The following is a 23,896-nucleotide window of genomic DNA, read 5'->3' on the forward strand; positions in this document are numbered from 1 at the left end:
GGGGTTCCATATGAGGACTCGAACGGATATGTGTAGCAGCTTGCTTGGTTGGCTTAGCTTAGAATCATATATAGATATTAGGAAGCTAACATTTTTTGGAAGATTGTGTAATTTAGGGAAAGAGAGTGTGTCTTGTACTGTATGTTTTACTCGCCTTTTTATGGCGGATGTAAGCACTAATATGCATGAAAGTAATTTGAATGATCGCGGATTCATGAATGATGTTGTTCGAGTTTTGAGAAAATATGATCTGTATGAAATGGTAAAAAAATGTTTAGCACGCGGATCTTTCCCTTCAAAGAGTAAATGGAAGAACAAAGTAAAATGTACAGTTCATTCATACGAAGAAAACTCGTGGAAAGAAAGAATGGATGATGACCGCGAGTTCTATAGATTTTAAATTAATTCATAATAAACTAGCTCCACACATATTGTGGAAGCTATTAATTAAGTTTCCTCAGAATAAGGAATCCATAGGTAGTATTATGAAACTTATTGTGTCCATCAGAAATGTAAACACAGTTGAATTATGTCACAGATGTGGCCAAACGTATGAAGATGTGTATACTCATATAGTCTTACAGTGCAATTTTACTGAAGAAATTCGAGATCAATTATGGTGTCAAATGATCAATATCAGTGATCATGAGTTTAGCGTATATTTACATAATCACTCAGATTTTGACCTATTCCATATCTTGATTGGTGGACAAGTAATGTATGAATTGAATTTAAAAGAAATATCACAGTTTTACCTTAATTCAGTCCATTATATTTCAAAAATGCTTAAAGTATATTATGGCTAAAATGTATATGATACAAATTACATCTAAAGAATTATCATTAAGTGCAATATATATATATATGAGTAATGTAATTATGATACATCTTATATGTTACTTTGGTATTTTGTAACTATTTAATCATTATTATGCTTATGTTATAATAATCACTATTGCAAAAATGATGTACTTCAATGTTCCGATGTGATTTTGGAACGACTTAATTACTATAATAATCCTAATGTTATAATATCTTGGTAATAATTTTGATTTGTATGCCAATTCAGCGTTCTCTTTCACTAAATTAATGTTGTTCTTTTTGTGAAATCTTCTTAAAGGAGGAAATAAAGAGAATAATAATAATGTAAGTACTTTGCGAATACCGTTAAAGTACGTATATGTTACGTTGGTAAATAATGCGTGAATGGATATCTACATTCAACTAAAGACAAATATAGTATTTCTACGCAGTTTAGAGCGAGTATGGGTAAGTAATTTATGATTACATTGGTAAGAGGTACAAGATTTGCAATGAAAGTACATCGTGACCAAGTGATTGAGAACGAGATTGTTGTTAGAGTAAGCACAGTCAAGTTATTTTTACAAATGGAAATGGATACGATCATGCAAATCGTTCACTTTTCATTATATATTCTTGAACAGCTGATACGATTTCCTCGTTTTGCTGTATAGTTAAATCGGGATTTCCCCAGAGTAGACATTCAGTATTTAAATCATAATTGAGTGCCCAAATGTATTGTTCTCTTATGTTTGTGTATTTTTCACAAGCAAATAAATAATGAAAGTTGTCTTCAATATAGCCGCATGTACAAAAAGGATCGTCGCTAATGTTTTTCTCAAAGAGGTGTGCTTTTAAGCTGCTACATAGTAGTCTAAGTCTCGAATGGTATATTTGGGCTGTTCTGTTTCCATAGGATCGGTAACTAGGCGATTTACCTTTGTCTCTATAAAGATAATGTTTAAGGACAGACACAGAGGGGTTTTCTCGTATAGTGGTAGGTAGATTGTTCCACAAATGGACAGTAGAAGGAAGGAAGGAGTTTTTGTAGAAACTGGTATTAGTTTTAATGATAGATAAATGATTCGATTGTCTAGTTCTCATATTATGTATTTCGGAATTTCTCCGTGGAAGTATATTAGAAAGAGAAGACGGAGTATGGTTATAGACCATGTTGTGGAGCTTGATAATCTTATGTTTTTTCCTGCGTTCTGCTAATGTGTCCCAACATGTATCTTTATATAACAATTCTATACTTACCAATTTTGTTGCTCCAGTAACAATCCGTGCTGATTCCTTGTGAATAGATTCTAGTTTATTAATAAAGACAATTGGCAAAGAATCCCAAACAACATCGGCATATTCAAGGATCGGCAAAATATATGAGAAATATATACGTTCCAACGTGCTACGGTCAAGAACAAATTTGAGCTTCCTTAGGGCAGATAACCTTTTGGACGCCTTCAAGATAATACCGTCAACATGATTAGTCCAACTTAAATCTTCATTGATATATACACCTAGATGTTTGTGTGTTATTACTTGATTGGTATTTGTGTTATCCGTAATAAGTTGTGGAAGGATAGATTTTGAAGATTTCCTACTGATTAGTAACGACTCTGTTTTATTTGCATTAAACGTAACTAACCATTGATTAGCCCAAGAATGAATATTACATAAGTCATTATTTAATACGTTGGCTGAGTTAATAGCGTTATCTACTACGAGATAGAGGGTAGTGTCATCTGCAAATAATTTTATAATACTAGCAATGTCAGAAACTATATCATTGATAAAAATCAGAAACAATAAGGGTCCTAAAATAGAGCCCTGTGGAACCCCAGCTTTAATTGTACCATAGTTTGAAAATTCACCGTTTACCAAAACTCGCTGTTTCCTATCAGAAAGATAACTTTTGAACCACCCTAATAGCGTTCCCCTTATGCCTGCTTTGTTTAATTTATAAAGGAGACCCTTATGCCACACCCTATCAAAAGCTTTACTTATATCTAGGAAAATAACCTGCACCTCCTTCCCACAATCTAAAGCTTTACCAATATCATTTGTAATAGTCAATAGTTGATTTATAGCAGAATCACCTCTTCTAAAACCCGACTGGTGTTCGGTGAAAAAAGACGAGTCTCGTAGAAAATTATACACATGTTTAAAAACACACCTTTCCATAACCTTTCCTATTATACTAATAAGGGAAATCGGTCTATAATTTGAAACTACACTAGGGTCGTCTTTTTTAAATATAGGAATGACATTAGCCATTTTCCACATTTCGGGATATGATTGATTCGACAGTGATTTGTTAAAAAGACTACAAAGAGGCCCAATTAACTGACGTTTACCTTCTTTTAAAAATTTCCCAATTATTAAGTCAGGCCCAGGTGCTTTAGACGCGTCAAGTATACTAATAGCATCAGAGACGTCCTGCTGTGTAATAGTAATATTTTCTAGTATGATAGTAATATTGTCATGATTAACTGGAAGGGGTCGATGTAAGTCGTTAAGTTCGGTCTGTTGAATAAAGTAGTCATTAAGAATAGTGGCTTTTTCTTTATTATCAATGTACTCTTGACCATTATAAATGATCATAGGTACGTCAGTAGTTTTACATGAAAAGTTAGTTAATGAGTTCAAGACATTCCACCAATTTTTAGAAGAGTTAGGAGTGGTTTGAAGGTAAGATGATATTTTTTTGTAATAATTACTTTTCGCCTGCCGAATAGCATCAACACATGTATTTCTTACTTTTCTGAATGTTTCCCAACGAAGTGGGTTCTGTGTAGTCTTGGCTTTTGCATGAATTCTTTTTCTAGTTCTGATCAATTTACGTATATTATTGTGCATCCAAGGCGGGTCAGCTTTTCTTATTGTGATACATTTGTTTGGTATTGTCTCTGAAGCTATTTGAGTAATTGTTTTTGTAACATAATCTGCATCGAGATCTGTAGATAATGCTTCTGTATCGTTCCAGGTAATGTTATTTAATTTCTCACGATAATTGTTAAAATTGCAATCTTTGTATAACCATATACGACGTTTGGTGCATTTACAGTTCGGTGGGCGTTTGAATTTCAGATACGCATATATAGGACAGTGATACCTTATATTACTTTTCAGAAAAGGATCACCTACATGGGATTGTTCAACAATACCATCATTGCTAACGAGAAACACATCTAGTAAGGATCTTGAGGTTTCTGTGAAATGTGTTGGCTCATTTATTAACTGCTTTAAAGCGAATTGGTTCATAATATCTTTAATTACACTGTTATTCGTGGATAGAATATTGTCATTCAAATCACCAGTAATAAGAATGTTTGTAATACCTGTACTAAATGCAAGTTCTATAGAGTAATGGATTAAATTCCAAGTTTGGTCGTTGATGTTTGGGGGGCGGTAAAAAGTGCCAAGTAGCAGTTTATGAGATTTCAAATGTAATTCTAGCCATACACTTTCAACATTCCTGACCTCGAGATCTTTACGCCGTTTGACAATGATGTTTTTCCGAACATAGACCGCGACACCGCCACCAATTCGCGTTTGTCTGCTTTGACAAAAAGGTGGATAAAAATGGCCGTGAATGAGATCATCAGACGACTCGTTTGAGGGGTTTAGCCATGTTTCGGTAAACGCAAGCACGTCAAAAGTATTCAGTTCAGTAAACAATACATCGATTTTATGAAGGATACTTTGCACGTTATAGTGAACAACACTTATGTGTTCGTCCGCTGTAGTTGGACCTGGATTGCTTTCTACATCTCCACATTGAACAAGAAGATCATATAAGACTACAAGAATGTCTAATAGTAAGATGAAAGTAATTAAGACATACCAATTCTGACTTACTTTATGTGGATGTACCTTTTTAGGACCTCTAGCTATTACACCTATACCGTATAGGAAGATACAAGTGATAATGGGTAAGGCTTTCCATCCAAAGTTAAGTACCAGGTTTACTGCCAGTACAGTAATTGGATCTAAGCGTTTGTGTAAGGGTAATGTTAGGAATTTGTCATAGAAGGCGCCGGTAAGAGTTCGGTGGCTTATTACGTCACTCGGCATCAGGTAATACCAGATACGTAGGAGAGGTAAGTACTTTTAAACACAGCGCCTTCTGCGCTTGAGAGTTCAAATATAATTATCAGATGAATAATGAAAAGTTTCACAAAAATTGTATACATGATCAGTACTCGGATGTAATGCATTCCAGTAACAAAAGCAATGAAAACAACAAAGTGTATATACATATAAAGAAACATATGGAGACATTTTGCACCATGGAGTTGAGATAAGGTAAGTATTCAATATGTACATGTGCAGCAAAGTTGGCTAGCGAACGTTCAGAGTAATAAGATTGGTTTCGGTATGTAATATCAATATTTAATTATTAGTTAAAGTTAGTTATAGATATAATGGTTCCTATATCCTACGTCTGGGTATAATAAGTACAACAACGCTGCCAGTATTCAGCGTTCAGTAGAAACTAGGTTGCAACTCTCTAAAGATTTTAGACAAATATTCAGTATTTGGTAAATATAAAGATTTTAGACAAATATTCAGTATTTAGTAAATATAAAGATTTTAGACAAATATTCAGTATTTGGTAAATATAAAGATTTTAGACAAATATTCAGCATTTGGTAAATATAAGGATTTTAGATAAATATTCAGTATTTGATAAATATAAGGATTTTAGATAAATATTCAGTATTTGATAAATATAATTTAGATAAATATTCAGTATTTGATAAATATAAGGATTTTAGATAAATATTCAGTATTTTATATATATAAGGATTTTAGACAAATATTCAGTATTTGGTAAATATAAAGATTTTAGACAAATATTCAGTATTTGATAAATATAAGGATTTTAGACAAATATTCAGTATTTGGTAAATATAAGGATTTTAGACAAATATTCAGTATTTGATAAATATAAGGATTTTAGACAAATATTCAGTATTTGATAAATATAAGGTAAATATTTTAGACAAATATTCAGTATTTGATAAATATAAGGATTTTAGATAAATATTCAGTATTTGATAAATATAAGGATTTTAGACAAATATTCAGTATTTGATAAATATAAGGATTTTAGACAAATATTCAGTATTTGATAAATATAAGGATTGTAGACAAATATTCAGTATTTGGTAAATATAAGGATTGTAGACAAATATTCAGTATTTGATAAATATAAGGATTTTAGACAAATATTCAGTATTTGGTAAATATAAAGATTTTAGACAAATATTCAGTATTTGGTAAATATAAAGATTTTAGACAAATATTCAGTATTTGGTAAATATAAGGATTTTATACAAATATTCAGTATTTGGTAAATATAAGGATTTTAGACAAATATTCAGTATTTGATAAATATAAGGATTTTAGACAAATATTCAGTATTTGGTAAATATAAGGATTTGATACAAATATTCAGTATTTGGTAAATATAAGGATTTTAGACAAATATTCAGTATTTGATAAATATAAGGGTTTTAGACAAATATTCAGTATTTGATAAATATAAGGATTTTAGATAAATATTCAGTATTTGATAAATATAAGGATTTTAGACAAATATTCAGTATGTGGTAAATGTAAGGATTTTAGACAAATATTCAGTATTTGATAAATATAAGGATTTTAGACAAATATTCAGTATTTGATAAATATAAGGATTTTAGACAAATATTCAGTATTTGGTAAATATAAGGATTGTAGACAAATATTCAGTATTTGATAAATATAAGGATTTTAGACAAATATTCAGTATTTGGTAAATATAAAGATTTTAGACAAATATTCAGTATTTGGTAAATATAAGGATTTTATACAAATATTCAGTATTTGGTAAGTATAAGGATTTTAGATAAATATTCAGTATTTGATAAATATAAGGATTTGATACAAATATTCAGTATTTGGTAAATATAAGGATTTTAGACAAATATTCAGTATTTGATAAATATAAGGGTTTTAGACAAATATTCAGTATTTGATAAATATAAGGATTTTAGACAAATATTCAGTATTTGATAAATATAAGGATTTTAGACAAATATTCAGTATTTGGTAAATATAAGTATTTTAGACAAATATACAGTATTTGGTAAATATAAAGATTTTAGACAAATATTCAGTATTTTGATAAATATAAAGATTTTATACAGATATTCAGTATTTGATAAATATAAGGATTTTAGACAAATATTCAGTATTTGGTAAATATAAGTATTTTAGACAAATATACAGTATTTGGTAAATATAAAGATTTTAGACAAATATTCAGTATTTGGTAAGTATAAAGATTTTAGACAGATATTCAGTATTTGATAAATATAAGGGTTTTAGACAAATATTCAGTATTTGGTAAATATAAGTATTTTAGACAAATATACAGTATTTGGTAAATATAAAGATTTTAGACAAATATTCAGTATTTGGTAAGTATAAAGATTTTAGACAGATATTCAGTATTTGGTAAATATAAGGGTTTTAGACAAATATTCAGTATTTGTAAATATAAAGATTTTAGACAAATATTCAGTATTTGATAAATATAAGGATTTTAGACAAATATTCAGTATTTGGTAAATATAAGGGTTTTAGACAAATATTCAGTATTTAAAGAGACAAATATTCAGTAAAGATTTGATAAATAGACAAATATTCAGTATTTGATAAATATAAGGATTTTAGACAAATATTCAGTATTTGGTAAATATAAGGATTTTAGACAAATATTCAGTATTTGGTATTTTACTGAAGAGTTCTACTCAGTATTTGAAAATGGCGTGACAAGAAACAGTACTTTAACATTTAATTTGTATAGACTACTTTACTGTGGAGCAGAAAATAGTGTTAAAACCGGACCAGTATTTGCTAGATATGTATAAAGAGTGTTGTAGAACGGAAGTTGATACAGTGAAGTAGCCATCCTCGATATAACATTGTCCAACCTTTACAATTCTAGCAGATAGTTTAGTGGGACCATGTGCACGCTCGTAACAACTACATTTATTAGGTTCTATGATCATGAAACAAACCCGGACCCAAGAAAAAAATAATAAAGTTGAGCGTTAAGTTTTTATTGAAAAGATGATAGAAGGCTCATGACGCCAATGAAATTGACAGACTGGCCATATGTTGCGCTCGTTCATCGCTCGTAAGTAAACACTATGTAACTCGGTGATTCTCTCTTGTTGTGTGAGTAACATCAAATTATGTCCTCGTTCATCGCTCGTAAGTCAGCACGATGTAACTCTGTGATTCTCTCTTGTGTGAGTAATAATAAACTATGTCCTGAACATTGTACTGATGTTTACTTTACAGGTCTGGAGATTGACTCGCTAAATCAAACATGAATCCAATAGCTTACAAGAGGTGTGTGAGCCGTGTTCTTGCTAACCCCGTACTGCTGTCAGGTGTTCGCCTCGGTAAAAGAGTTAAACTCTTCCAGGCAATGCAATATCTGAAACATCCGTGTGACATTAATACCTTAGCTTCGGAATTACATCTAAAAGAACCGTAAGTAGGACAGGAATAACTGCTAAACATAAAAGTATATCTGAACGTACAAGAAATCCTTTATCTATTTCTGATAAGGTGCATGTTGAGTTCAACATCGGTAAACAGAACAGCCATTTACATATGTCTGTCTTTTCTGTTTTCTTTTTCCTTGCAGTGTGTCTGTCTTTTCTGTTTTCTTTTTCCTTGCAGTGTGTCTGGTTTTCTTTTTCCTTGCAGTGTGTCTGGTTTTCTTTTTCCTTGCAGTGTGTCTGGTTTTCTTTTTCCTTGCAGTGTGTCTGTCTTTTCTGTTTTCTTTTTCCTTGCAGTGTGTCTGTCTTTTCTGTTTTCTTTTTCCTTGCAGTGTGTCTGGTTTTTGCCTACGCATTTTACAGCTGCAGTCTTTAACACAAGCATTTCGGAAATTTTCTTTTTCCTTGTCATATGACTGTGGATGTGTCTGATGCTCTTCCGAACGCCTGTTGGTTCCGTTGTTGTTTACATTGTTCTCATTTGGTAACATGCATGGTGGGTGTTTTCGATGAAGCAAACGACACAAACCATTTCGGAACACCTCTCTCTTATTCTTTTAGTAACTTTACAATGGTCCCAGTGTAAATATTTCATTTGTTCATATTTCCCCCTCCTTTTATAGAATGTGACTTTAAATTGATATTCTGTTGACTAGTCGATATTTGCCCTGTTGGTTTAGAGCATTAATGTTTAGAAATATATTTCACCTTTTCATCAATATAAACAAAATGTGTTTTTTAAATGTCTACTTTCGGAATCAACTAACCTTGATTTTCAAAGACATATTTTCATTGTGAAATCAACTGCACTATGTTCGTTCATCACTTGTGAATAATTTGTGGATTTTTAATTTTCATTTATCAATGGGATGGCATACTTACAAAGGAAGTGATGTAAGTTTAATAATTGAAGTCATACAGATAAAGTGAGCATGGAACTGTGACGGATTGTGGGTAGTATACCCCACTACTTACGGAGTCTATATTGATCAGTGTCCATAATGCTGACACATATCTTCCCTAGCTACCTGAAGGAGTTGATACATTCCTATGTCTCGTCTGAGGTGATGACACTGACCCCGGATAAGAAGATAATAGTTCCAGACTGGACAATCTTTAAGGAGGCGTTTCTTGACCCAGAGTTAACATATCTGAGACCTTTTGAAAAAGTGGCACCGATCCTTGAGAAATGTTTTGAAGAGAATGGTCCTGCTGGTAAGTTAATTTATATCATATCAGCTGTTGCTAAGACATCGTGATTAAATAATAATGTGGAATAAGAAAGATGGAAAGGAATGAACGAGAAATACATCCATTTTGGTCATTAACAGTATGTTGAGACAGAAAGAGACAGACAAGATAAAGCAGACTGTTTTACTCGAGAGATGTACTAAGACCAGTGCACACTTATACGTTTAATATCTTTTCCATGTTTATAATACAGTCGAACCACGTTATCTCGATGTCGGCGGACAGTGTTATCCGAGTATTCGAATCAAGAAAGTTTAGTTTGAAGTTTTTCCGGAATGGATGAAATACTTTGGGTTATAAGAGTTCGAGTTAACGAGGTTTAATCTTCCATAGTGAGAGATACTTGGTTCCATGTTGCTAGGCGATCTCGTCCAATTATTTCTCTTTCCAAATATCCGGTATGACCGGAAGTACAAAGATTTTTGTTTTAGGCTACACTCATGATGAGGCGCCTTACGTTTTGGACTATGTCAGAACTCTCCGACAAAATTACAACATCCCGCTGGCTATGGAACTGTCGCAGCTCATCTCTGTTCATGCAGGTGTGTACATCAATACGTATTGTTTAATGTATCTCCTATTACATATAGCCTGTAAACTGGTACGCACGTTTCTCTAAAACAATGACACATTGTTGTATACCTCTCCTTTCGAATTATATTCAATTGTTTTACATACAAAAGTCTCAAACGTGTAACATACACAAGTCTTAAACATGTAACATACACAAGTCTTAAACATGTAACATACACAAGTCTTAAACGTGTAACATACACAAGTCTTAAACATGTAACATACACAAGTCTTAAACGTGTAACATACAAAAGTCTTAAACGTGTAACATATACAAGTCTAAAACGTGTAACTTACACAAGTCTTCAACGTGTAACATACAAAAGTCTTAAACATGTAACATACACAAGTCTTAAACATGTAACATACACAAGTCTTAAACGTGTAACATACAAAAATCTTAAACGTGTAACATACAACAATTTTAAACGTGTAACATACACAAGTCTTCAACGTGTAACATACAAAATTCTCAAGCGTGTAACATACACAAGTCTTAAACGTGAAACATACACAAGTCTTAAACGTGTAACATACAAAATTTTCAAACGTGTAACATATTACAGTCTGAAACGTGTAACACATTACAGTCTGAAACGTGTAACGTACCTCAATCTCAAATGTTCATGTTTCCTCATTGTAGATTCCTACACAGACATCCTTGATGTTGGATGTGGGACTGGAGATCTTACAATCCCGTTAGCATCAACACTCGGATCGTCCTCAGTGTACGGCTGTGATATATCAGTAAAAGCTATTACAGCCGCCAATATGGCGTCCTATAAAGTCGACAACGTCAGCTTCGGTATCGAAGATATACACAATTTACCAAAGTCTTGGGGCGGGAAATACAACGTCATTTTAATGTTTGACGTCCTTCATGATCTGCAGTATCCAGAAAAAGCTATGAAGCAGTTACTGAATGTACTAAAGAAGGATGGAATTCTCATCATTGTCGATCCGAAAGTAAGCAGCGACCCGCGCAAAAATATCGGTAACATTCAAGCTGCACAAGCACTTACACTGAGCACGTGGTGGTGTGTTCCCAGCAGCTCCTGTGATCATGGTTCGGGTAATGGCGTGGGCTGGGGTTGGGAGAACAAGGAGGTATTTCTCAGGAATATGGGTTTGAATGTCAGAAGCCGTGTCTGTCTCATCAAAAGCGACTACAACTATGCTTACGTATGTAGAAGGAAGTAGGGAGGTACGCTAACGTACGTGTTTCGACCACAGTAACATGTTATATACCACTAGTATTAACACCAGTATACCTGTGCCCAACATAACTGCCTCTCATTGAACCCTATAAGGATGCTGTATCTATATGAAAAAGCTGCTAGTTGATATTGTAATCAATATATTTTCATATTCACATGAATATGTTTAACGATCACAACCATTATAGTGATAAAACAATCGAAACATAAAAAGTAAGTGTCAGTGATTTGTGTCACATAATATCTCTATAACTCAGGGAACACACATTTAGCAGATCTCTCAACTCGTGCAAAAACTTGACATAAATTGACGTCATCAAATGAAAGCAAGATGACGTCCTATCTCTCCCACGGTACATTGCGGTACCCCAATAACACATCTGTAAACCTTCAGGCCAGCTCAGGATTCTTGAAAAACGTATTTGTGTCCAATAATAAAGTATTCAAGTATTTTATCATTTTTCTGTTGTGTTATTTGTATCACTATTTAGAAAATAGATGTTTGTGCACCTGGAAAATTATTACATTATCTGGTTATAAACGTTATGGATTATACCGCGGAGGAATAAATTTGAGTAAATAGTCACCAATCGCCATATTTACATTTTGACTTTCACTTTCCAACTACCAACATGTTTTTAAGATACATGGTGATATATGATTGTGTCATCAGTGATAACTGGTTGTAATTAGGCTACAATATTTGTGACACATAACGTTTCAGAAATCCCAAATGTTTTTACGCTGACCGATAGCATACTAAACAGTCTGCAGCTGTGTCCTGCATTAATGTTGTCAGGGATCCCTCCATAGTTTTGTACGACATCAACTATTGGTAGTCTGCGAGCTGTTTACAGAGCAGTTTGTGGCTCGTAAGGACCGACAACTCCTGCAGAGATTGGATGACGTGATGAGTGTCTACACTAGGACGTCACTACTGAGATATCCAAGTTAACCTTTCGTCTTTTTTTAATGACAAAGACTTTTATTTTAATGACAAAGACTTTTGTTTTAATGACAAAGACTTTTGTTTTCATGACAAAGACTTTTGTTTAAATGACAAAGACTTTTGTTTTAATGACAAAGACTTTTCTTTTAATGACAAAGAATTTTGTTTAAATGACAAAGACTTTTGTTTTTGTTTTAATGACAAAGACTTTTGTTTAAATGACAAAGACTTTTGTTTTTGTTTTAATGACAAAGACTTTTGTTTTAATGACAAAGACTTTTGTTTAAATGACAAAGACTTTTGTTTAAATGACAAAGACTTTTGTTTTTGTTTTAATGACAAAGACTTTTGTTTAAATGACAAAGACTTTTGTTTTAATGACAAAGAATTTTATTTTAATGACAAAGAATTTTGTTTTAATGACAAAGACTTTTGTTTTAATGACAAAGAATTTTGTTTTAATGACAAAGACTTTTATTTTAATGACAAAGACTTTTATCTTAATGACAAAGACTTTTGTTTTAATGACAAAGACTTTTATTTTAATGACAAAGACTTTTATTTTAATGACAAAGAATTTTGTTTTAATGACAAAGAATTTTGTTTTAATGGCAAGGACTGTTATTTCAATTACATAGACTTTCATTTTAATTACATAGACTTTTCATTTTCACATTGTCAGCAAACCACCCTGATCATGTTATTGTCAGAAAAGTAATATTTACTGTCAATATCGTACATAAAATTCTAAAAATGCACTTGATAACAGGTCACGTTTTATACATGTTAAGAACAAATACCAGAAACGGAAGCGGATGGTAATCATCACTACAAACGTAGAATGATGATTGGACCGGAAATGACTATACACAGTCGTTGATCAGGAAATCCGAGACATTGTAAACAAAAAACGTCGTGTTGGTATATATATATCATCGTTTTATTTATGTTTATACACTCAAGGATACTATAGAAGTTAAAGAGTGCGTCTCTGAATCTAGACTCTATGATTGGCTGATATCATGGTGTGGCCATATTAGTCAGGTAGTGATTTAGATGTCGTTTGCTGCAGGTATATGTAATGTTATCTGCAAAACACAATGAAGATAAAAACATGAGTTGGTTTTAAAAACCACAGTATTACATATATTGAGGACTGTAATTATCATTTCATATAAAATGTATTAATCAAGCCTGACTGCTTTATTCGATCAAGCCTCTTCGCAACGGGATTCTTTGAAATCTTATTAAAATGGAAAGGAATGACAAAACATAATCATATCTATTACATACACTTAGGCTATTGAACATCATTAATATGTCTAGCGGAGCTATGATTATCTGAAGACTCGAGTTATCTGTAATATGTCTAGCGGAGCTATGATTGTCTGTAGACTCGAGTTATCTGTAATATGTCTAGTTGAGCTATGATTGTCTGTAGACTTGAGTTATCTGTAATATGACTGTCGGAGCTATGGTTGTCTGTAGACTCGAGTTATCTGTAATATGTCTAGTTGAGCTATGATTGTCTGTAGACTTGAGTTATCTGTAATATGTCTAGTTGAGCTATGATTGTCTGTAGACTTGAGTTATCTGTAATATGACTGTCAGAGCTATGATTGTCTGAAGATTCGAGTTATCTGTAAAATGTCTAGTTGAGCTGTGATTGTCTGAAGACTCGAGTTATCTGTAATATGTCTAGCGGAGCTATGATTGTCTGAAGACTCGAGTTATCTGTAATATGTCTAGCGGAGCTATGATTGTCTGTAGACTCGAGTTATATGTAATATGTCTAGCGGAGCTATGATTGTCTGTAGACTCGAGTTATCTGTAATATGACTGTCGGAGCTATGATTGTCTGAAGACTCGAGTTGTCTGTAATATGTCTAGCGGAGCTATGATTGTCTGTAGACTCGAGTTATCTGTAATATGTCTAGCGGAGCTATGATTGTCTGAAGACTCGAGTTATCTGTAATATGACCGTCGGAGATATGATTGTCTGTAGACTCGAGTTATCTGTAATATGACCGTCGGAGCTATGATTGTCTGTAGACTCGAGTTATATGTAATATGTCTAGCGGAGCTATGATTGTCTGAAGACTCGAGTTATCTGTAATATAATGTTATATATTGCATCGTGACCTATACAATGAGAATATCGGCAATTAATCATTTGTGCTATACTGAAAATGCTGCCTCCGCGAATTTTTGCCAAAGTTACTTAGGTTTTAGATAAATAGAATAATGTATTCGCGATATTAGACTTAAGAAATGTATCAGATAATTGTTCATTATACCGAGCTTCTGCAATTCGTGAAAACTTCTAAATTGACCACATTCTCACGCGATATCTCTCTTTGGTGAGTCCGCCAAGTGACAAAGTACGCTGATTGCAAGGCGGTGAAGTGACAAATTGCGCTGATGACAGGGCAGTTAAGTGACAAATTGCGCTGATTACAAGACGGTTAAGTGACAAATTGCGCTGATTACAAGACGGTTAAGTGACAAATTGCGCTGATTACATGGGAATTTAGTGACAAATTGTCCACAGATAAGTATAATAATTTTGAAATAATCTTTTTTCGTATGAATTAGTTGATCATAGTCATAATTATTTACTAAATTCAAAAGGAACTCCATTGAAAATTTGAGTTGTTGAACATGTTTGGCATATATTCCGATAACACTACATAAATTTATACTCTCGTGTTACACTATACATACCTGGTGAATATCAAATTATACTCCGATTATACTCCGGCATTAGTTATCTTCTTCCGCCTGTGACGTAGGACTCTAAATATAATGAATACCACGGTACTGAGAGTCACTCCCCCAGCAACCGGCCCAGCAATGATGGCAATTGGAAGGCGTTCTAGTAGCAAGAAAAAATACACAAATTTAGGGTGATTTTTTCAATATAAATACAAGTCACTAAATTCACATCTTACACGTGATACGATTAATTGAATTCTACGGTAATTAACGTTACGCCTCCTCACGTGATACTAATCAATGGGTCAATACTACTAATACAACGAAATACAAACATGTTAATGTACACATAATTCGAAAACAAATTCAATGAAAGTAGGCCAAGATGCAAATGAAAGAAAGGTTACCCGAACACTCCTGTAAAAAAGGACAAAGAGAATAAGACCAGGGGTTCGGTAAGCGTTTTCGGCTTCATCGACGACGCCCGCCGTGTAAATCTTGGTCAATCCAAATAAAAAGAGTAACGCTCTGAAATAAGACCAAGGCAAACAATAACAGAACCACCAAACAAACAAACGAGCATTATCTTAAAATTTAAAGGTTACAATAATTTATACTTAATAGATATGCCATACCCAAAGGTCAATTCTAACATAGCAAATGTTACATAATACATGTACTGCTTGACCATGGTCAGGTGTCATTAATTACCTACATAAGTCACCATGACACCTGCACAGTCTTGTATGATGTTAATGAAAAAAGAGGGGGATATAAATACTATAGGGGGATACTTTTATGATGGCCAGATAAAGTATCCGGATACTTTTATGATGGGGGATACAAATATGATATGACACCGGGTTACTCGATTTGTTTCGTGAATTTTGATTGGTTGACTACAAGTATAAACAGTTGGCAACCAAGGAGGGCGATACACAGGTCCTACATTTAAGGCCGAACGTTCAGCATAGATTAAACACAAAGGGATTCTCGGGGTTCGACAGTCATCGACTGGTTTGTAGTCGGATTCGGGTCTTCTACCCTGGCTTGTAGCATATGGAACCATGTTAGACAGGGCATGGGGATAAACAGTTCTCAATCATTTTTATACAGAACTGTTTATTCAACATTGGGGATAGGATGAAAGAAAAAAGCAAGCAACATCAAATGTTCGCGTTGATGAAGACTACGGGGGTTTTGGTCGTCAATATAATTTCGTTTAAAAATCCATTTCCTTGTACAATATGAAGATGTGTTCAACGGTCATTAGTTTTGTCTGGTGGTTTCGTTGTGACTATCTCAATTTTCATTTTAAGAATATGACATTACTGGAATGAATTGAACAATATTTACACGGCAGGCGTCGTCGATGAAGCAGGAGACGCTTATCCTTCCGGAACAAGCGGTTATATCCTCACTGTATTTTGTTAGTGATTTCCAAGTAAATATTAACTTCTCATCATACGATACATTTGTTTTATCAGCAAAGAATTATAAATTAAAAACCTTTTGAACACTTCAATTTTAACAGTATTTGAAATTCTAGAGAATTATTGCCATCATCGTTGACTTGTTAATGAAACAATGACATATGTGTATAGATGGTAACTCACTGCTAGGAGATGAGGACGAGGTCACTGTGACCTCTAATGTGAAGTATCCTCGGTCACGTGACTTCGATGACCCAATGTTTCCGCCGTCTAATTCTATGTGAAGGTATCGTCCACCAGACGTGCAGTAACGAGAGGGTGAGATGATTGACAGGTAATTATAGCTCTGATAAAAACATGGACTGGTGAGAATAATGACTCAGAATCACTGAAACAAACATGGACTGATGAGAATAAACTGACTCAGAGTCTCTGAAACAAACATGGACTGATGAGAATGAACTGACTCAGAGTCACTGAAACAAACATGGACTGATGAGAATAAACTGACTCAGAGTCTCTGAAACAAACATGGACTGGTGAGAATAAACTGACTCAGAGTCACTGAAACAAACATGGACTGGTCAAAGTCACTGAAACAAACATGGACTGGTGAGAATAAACTGACTCAGAGTCACTGAAACAAACATGGACTGGTGAGAATAAACTGACTCAAAGTCACTGAAACAAACATGGACTGGTGAGAATAAAATGACTCAAAGTCTCTGAAACAAACATGGACTGATGAGAATAAACTGACTCAGAGTCTCTGAAACAAACATGGACTGGTGAGAATAAACTGACTCAAAGTCACTGAAATAAACATGGACTAGTGATAACATACTGACTCATAGTCTCTGAAACAAACATGGACTGGTGAGAATAATGACTCAAAGTCACTGAAACAAACATGGACTGATGATACTAAACTGACTCAGAGTCACTGAAACAAACATGGACTAGTGAGAATAAACTGACTCAAAGTCTCTGAAACAAACATGGACTGGTGAGAATAATGACTCAGAGTCACTGAAACAAACATGGACTGATGAGAATAAAATGACTCAGAGTCACTGAAACAAACATGGACTGGTGAGAATAAACTGACTCAGAGTCACTGAAACAAACATGGACTGATGAGAATAAAATGACTCAGAGTCACTGAAACAAACATGGACTGGTGAGAATAATGACTCAAAGTCACTGAAACAAACATGGACTGATGAGAATAATGACTCAGAATCACTGAAACAAACATGGACTGATGAGAATAAACTGACTCAGAGTCTCTGAAACAAACATGGACTGGTGAGAATAAAATGACTCAAAGTCTCTGAAACAAACATGGACTGGTGAGAATAATGACTCAGAATCACTGAAACAAACATGGACTGGTGATAACAAACTGACTCAGAGTCACTGAAACAATCATGGACTGATGAGAATAAAATGACTCAAAGTCTCTGAAACAAACATGGACTGGTGAGAATAATGACTCAGAATCACTGAAACAAACATGGACTGGTGAGAATAATGACTCAGAATCACTGAAACAAACATGGAAAATGAAATGACTCAAAGTCACTGAAACAAACATGGACTGGTGAGAATAAACTGACTCAGAGTCTCTGAAACAAACATGGACTGGTGAGAATAATGACTCAGAATCACTGAAACAAACATGGACTGGTGAGAATAATGACTCAGAATCACTGAAACAAACATGGACTGGTGAGAATAATGACTCAGAATCACTGAAACAAACATGGACTGGTGAGAATAATGACTCAGAATCACTGAAACAAACATGGACTGATGAGAATAAACTGACTCAGAGTCTCTGAAACAAACATGGACTGATGAGAATAAACTGACTCAAAGTCACTGAAACAAACATGGACTGATGAGAATAAACTGACTCATTTTCAAGGACTGATGAAAATAAACTGACTCAGTCTCGGAAACAAACATACATTTGTAAAAAACACTTTGTAAGACAGTATAACTAGGGAAAGTATGTCTCTATCCCTGAAACAAACATGGGCCGAATCACAATGTGGAAACTTTGTCTCAAAGTCTATCAAACAAATTTGTCACAATGACTTTAAATGGACTGTATGTGTCACAACCGATGAAAATCTCGAATTCTTAAAGTGTCGTCAGAGGATCGTTAAGATATTGGTTGTTTTCTGATATTGATGTATAAAACAGAAACTCATATACGATCTTGATTGTTCAATATTGATTTTCCAAGTTCATTAATACATTTATCTGTTACGTATATTGAAATTTTGTTTTATTAAGTCGAATTTCGAGCTATTATGTCGGAATTTCTTGTTATTAAGTCAAAACTTCGAGTTATTAACACGAAAAAACGAAATAAGTTTTTTCTCTTTGTGGTCCTAATGCTCTCTCATGTCACATGTAAAAAAATTGGATAATTTAATGCATGACGTTCTTTCTATAGATTTCTAAATAATTAAAACTAATAGTGATAAAATCCAGGATGTCATAAACATTAGAGCAAAAAATAAATACTAAAACTACAACGCTTACCTTGCTGTTTATATAACTACTACCCTGAGATAGGGTGAGTGTCGGTCCCAAACCGTTCAGTGTGAATGGAGGCTTACTGACTACACACAATGAAGACTCGTTACGCACTCCTCGGAATCCGATACTACAGTTGGAACTCGGAAGTCTGGAGCCGCTAAACCTCACCAAAGCAACATCGCTTTTACCAAGTGTATGAAGCTTGAATTTACAGTTGTTTTTAAACTGATCTGTAATAAAAACCTTAAACATAAGTCAAATGTAAATATTATAGTTCGCGTCATTAACATGTCTCGTAGATGTTTATATATTACATAGGAATTGTAGGATAATATACATGTATGCTAATATATTTCTTTTATCGAATTTTGAAATCCCTCGGTCTCTTCCTGGCCCAGACACGTTAGGATCTTATAGCATCACTAACGAGTCCTAGAGGGAAGAAAATGCTGCATTATGTAGCATTCATGGCGAGATTAAGAAGAGCGAAACAGCTGTATGAGGACGAAACAGCTGTATGATGCAATTTACTTCATTATTTTAGTGAAAAACGTTTTTTCACTTTGCGAGTCTTTTGTACAATTTTTGTATTGAAAGGTGATACGCATGTTCACTTTTGTGCCTTTTGTACAATCTTTGCCATAATTTGTTATAATTTGATATAATTGCTAATATTAACAATTTGTATAGTTTATATGAAGTCTTGTGAACTGTCTGCGGCATACGTACAGGAAGTTTTGGAGGCCGTGACAAACCCAGCAAGCAGAACGACAGATATAAGTGACCAAATGTACCCCATTGTAAAGTCTGTATCTACAATTCATAAATAAGTATAAATTATATCAAAACATAACAATATCATTTAAAGATGCATGCAGATTTTCAGTCATGACAATAATACTATACATTTATACATGGACTATTGAAGAACATTGAAACTATTGGAATTCTCTGCTACTTGTACCTTGTCAACTCAGTCTAACATCACAAATAAGAGTGACCAAACACATAGTAATTCTTCATCACAATAATCACAGCATATACCCGTGGTATATTACTATAGAGTATATCCCGTATTTACCTACTAAGTGGTTGTTACCTGTATTTACCTACTAAGTGGTTGTTACCTGTATATATTACTATAGAGTATATCCCGTATTTACCTACTAAGTGGTTGTTACCTGTATTTACCAACTAAGTGGTTGTTACCTGTATTTACCTACTAAGTGGTTGTTACCTGTATTTACCTACTAAGTGGTTGTTACCTGTATTTACCTACTAAGTGGTTGTTACCTGTATATATTACTATAGAGTATATCCCGCATTTACCTACATTTGCCCAAGCTTATGTAACGCTCAGATAATGCAACTTTGTCTTCTGTCGTCCGACTTCAGTTTGTTAGATCCATTATATTAATATATCGTATTCTCAGCATCTCATCTTCCATTAATTTGTATATCTTGTACATCAATATTAATTAACTGTATTTAAACTAAATGCGTATATGCTGTACAAGAATGTTATATATGTACTCTGTATACTTATGAGCCGTAAGGCTTAAAGTGAATAAACAATACAACACAATACCTACTAAGTGGTTGTCACCTGTATGGCCAAAGTAGTTGCGACTTGTCTTCTCTTTATCACACCAGTTTATGACAGATAAGTACACGGGTATGTCAGACAAAACTTGCTACTGTGACCGACTAAGACCATGGGTCTTTATCTGTTTTATCACAAATATAGATAATAAATAGGAATTCAGTTTAAACCTTACACCATAGTCAGATCAGAAAATAGAAATTAAATAGGTATTCAGTTGAACTTTGTCAGATAACCGAGGTCAAAATATCACAACCTCGTGTGTTGTCATTTTACTTGATATTCATGGTAGCTGTTGTTACTGATGTTGACAATTTCTGACCCACCAGATAACTGTAAATGTAAATATTTCAACAACATTTGTTTGTGATTTTTATTCACGTTTTTCTTGCTGACAAAATGGAGCTGAAAGATAATTGTACTAAATACAGTTTCTGTAGTTTATGTAGCAATAATTGTACATGCGCTAATTGAATTTTTGCGTTAAGATTATCAAAAAGGGACATTACGCTGACATTTGACATCAAACTTATAAAGTTTAAATCAATGACGCTGCTGACTTAGTAGTCATTAATCTTTACATGAAGCATGGCCTAAAGTGAAAGGGTAGCACTACAACCTGTAAGATAAACATGGTGATTTCAGTTATCATTTGGTGAATCTATTCAGTTCTCACATTTCCCTAACTTTCTTTTCATTGGAAATAAGCCTCATGTTTGTCTTTATCACTGGAGACATTTACATATCACATGTTTGGGGAAGCAGGGAATATTGTATAGAAATGGAAAGTTCACGATAGTAAGTGAAAAAGAAATCGTAACACTTATCGTACATGTAAGCGTACAAGTCGCGTAAGTGTTCACCTGGCTTCTTCCAAAATCACGATTTCCTTCGACAATAGTTTACTGATATAAAACAAAGAGTTACCTTCACAAGGGAAGCCCTTGACTCAGCATAGTCTATGACCAACTGTTAAACAAACATAGCCGGATTGACTACAGTACATTGTTTCCATCTTGTGTACTTCTGTTTACCATCTCGTCACAATTCTTTCGACCTCAGTGCATACAGGATTATAGTATAGCCTAAAAAGTTCGATTCATTACCATCTCTTACACTACTTTTGCCATTTGTCTGATGAAGGTGACAGTGTAATCATCGAAACATCACTCAAATCTTCAACTGGTTGTGTTATAAGATGAAGGTGACCCTGTAATCATCGAAACATCACTCAAATCTTCTACTGGTTGTTATAAGATGAAGGTGACCGTGTAGTCACAGAAACGTCACATTTATATCTTCTACTGGTTGTGTTATAAGATGAAGGTGACCGTGTAGTCACAGAAACGTCACATTTATATCTTCTACTGGTTGTGTTATAAGATGAAGGTGACCGTGTAGTCACAGAAACGTCACATTTATATCTTCTACTGGTTGTTATAAGATGGTGACCGTGTAGTCACAGAAACGTCACATTTATATCTTCTACTGGTTGTTATAAGATGAAGGTGACCGTGTAGTCACAGAAACGTCACATTTATATCTTCTACTGGTTGTTATAAGATGAAGGTGACCGTGTAGTCACAGAAACGTCACATTTATATCTTCTACTGGTTGTTATAAGATGAAGGTGACCGTGTAGTCACAGAAACGTCACATTTATATCTTCTACTGGTTGTTATAAGATGAAGGTGACCGTGTAGTCACAGAAACGTCACATTTATATCTTCTACTGGTTGTGTTATAAGATGAAGGTGACCGTGTAGTCAAAGAAACGTCACATTTATATCTTCTACTGGTTGTTATAAGATGAAGGTGACCGTGTAGTCACAGAAACGTCACATTTATATCTTCTACTGGTTGTTATAAGATGGTGACCGTGTAGTCACAGAAACGTCACATTTATATCTTCTACTGGTTGTTATAAGATGAAGGTGACCGTGTAGTCACAGAAACGTCACATTTATATCTTCTACTGGTTGTTATAAGATGAAGGTGACCGTGTAGTCACAGAAACGTCACATTTATATCTTCTACTGGTTGTTATAAGATGAAGGTGACCGTGTAGTCACAGAAACGTCACATTTATATCTTCTACTGGTTGTTATAAGATGAAGGTGACCGTGTAGTCACAGAAACGTCACATTTATATCTTCTACTGGTTGTTATAAGATGAAGGTGACCGTGTAGTCACAGAAACGTCACATTTATATCTTCTACTGGTTGTTATAAGATGAAGGTGACCGTGTAGTCACAGAAACGTCACATTTATATCTTCTACTGGTTGTGTTATAAGATGAAGGTGACCGTGTAGTCACAGAAACGTCACATTTATATCTTCTACTGGTTGTTATAAGATGAAGGTGACCGTGTAGTCACAGAAACGTCACATTTATATCTTCTACTGGTTGTTATAAGATGAAGGTGACCGTGTAGTCACAGAAACGTCACATTTATATCTTCTACTGGTTGTGTTATAAGATGAAGGTGACCGTGTAGTCACAGAAACGTCACATTTATATCTTCTACTGGTTGTGTTATAAGATGAAGGTGACCGTGTAGTCACAGAAACGTCACATTTATATCTTCTACTGGTTGCCATAGGAACTTTCATGCTGCTGACATTACCAACCCGAGGGAAATGTTCCGAAAGAAATAAAATACAAAATGTATGTCTCAAAGAGATCGCTATGACGACCGCAAAACTTCCCCATAATCTTTACCAACCTGTACCTTTGGAATTGTAAGTCCGCCTGTCAGCTGTCGATATCTCGATCGGAAATAGTGATATTGGGAACAGGTTTGAAATGGTTGACTGAAGTAGAAAAGTCTTTCGTGTTCTTCATTTTCAATTCTGACTGGTATGTACGATGGGCGTGGTCAGTAAATGTCTTGTTATCTAAAGACAACACGTCATCAATATATCTGACAGTGAAATTAAACGACTTTGCGATATCTTTGTGACCTGTTTTGATAAACTCTTTAATTTAATTTTTTATCTGATGATTGACCTCCTGTTACACACTTATGGTGTGTCTGGAGTGATTAATAAAACTTGAAAAAAAACTTTAATTAATTCAACCTCGTATGAAAACAAAACAAATGAACCAACAGAGGGGCGTAGTTAATTCCCATAGGTATGTCAATAGTCTGCTGGAAGTTTTTACCATCAGAGTCGACGAAGATATTGTCAACCAAAAACAAAAACAAAAAAAGATATTATCAACCAGAAACAA

General features: G+C 34.0%; 2 protein-coding genes across 2 annotated transcripts; one reads left to right on the forward strand and one right to left on the reverse strand.

The window, feature by feature from the left end:
• Positions 1–8,188: 8,188 nt before the first annotated feature.
• Positions 8,189–11,390, forward strand: LOC132543431 (S-adenosylmethionine-dependent methyltransferase Rv2258c-like). The gene is made up of 4 exons (XM_060206931.1): positions 8,189–8,355; positions 9,391–9,581; positions 10,049–10,159; positions 10,834–11,390. Exons 1-4 carry the CDS (start codon positions 8,189–8,191, stop codon positions 11,388–11,390), a joined length of 1,026 nt encoding a protein of 341 aa, XP_060062914.1.
• Positions 11,391–13,295: 1,905 nt separating this feature from the next.
• LOC132543484 (uncharacterized) lies at positions 13,296–20,020 on the reverse strand. Its single transcript, XM_060206991.1, has 5 exons — positions 19,787–20,020; positions 19,061–19,287; positions 16,688–16,850; positions 15,081–15,231; positions 13,296–13,444 (listed from the first exon to the last, which is right to left on the reverse strand). The coding sequence occupies exons 1-4, from the start codon at positions 19,854–19,856 to the stop codon at positions 15,107–15,109; spliced, it is 585 nt and encodes a 194-aa protein (XP_060062974.1). The 5' UTR covers positions 19,857–20,020; the 3' UTR covers positions 13,296–13,444; positions 15,081–15,106.
• Between the last annotated feature and the right edge of the window lie 3,876 nt (positions 20,021–23,896).

Source organism: Ylistrum balloti, unplaced genomic scaffold, assembly GCF_031769215.1.
Source record: "Ylistrum balloti isolate Yb309-2 unplaced genomic scaffold, AGI_CSIRO_Ybal_v1 Utg369756, whole genome shotgun sequence".
NCBI lineage: Eukaryota > Metazoa > Mollusca > Bivalvia > Pectinida > Pectinidae > Ylistrum > Ylistrum balloti.

Bases quoted from the DNA above. Each gene is read 5' to 3' on its own strand.
- LOC132543431 (XM_060206931.1), top strand. From the start codon at position 8,189: ATGAATCCAATAGCTTACAAGAGGTGTGTGAGCCGTGTTCTTGCTAAC. The intron at 8,356-9,390 runs GTAAGTAGGACA...TATCTTCCCTAG, and splicing joins GAATTACATCTAAAAGAACC to CTACCTGAAGGAGTTGATAC. The intron at 9,582-10,048 runs GTAAGTTAATTT...TTTTTGTTTTAG, and splicing joins TGAAGAGAATGGTCCTGCTG to GCTACACTCATGATGAGGCG.
- LOC132543484 (XM_060206991.1), bottom strand. From the start codon at position 19,856: ATGGGGTACATTTGGTCACTTATATCTGTCGTTCTGCTTGCTGGGTTT. The intron at 19,288-19,786 runs GTACGTATGCCG...TTTTTATTACAG, and splicing joins CACGGCCTCCAAAACTTCCT to ATCAGTTTAAAAACAACTGT. The intron at 16,851-19,060 runs GTAAGCGTTGTA...TGTTTTTATCAG, and splicing joins GTAGTTATATAAACAGCAAG to AGCTATAATTACCTGTCAAT.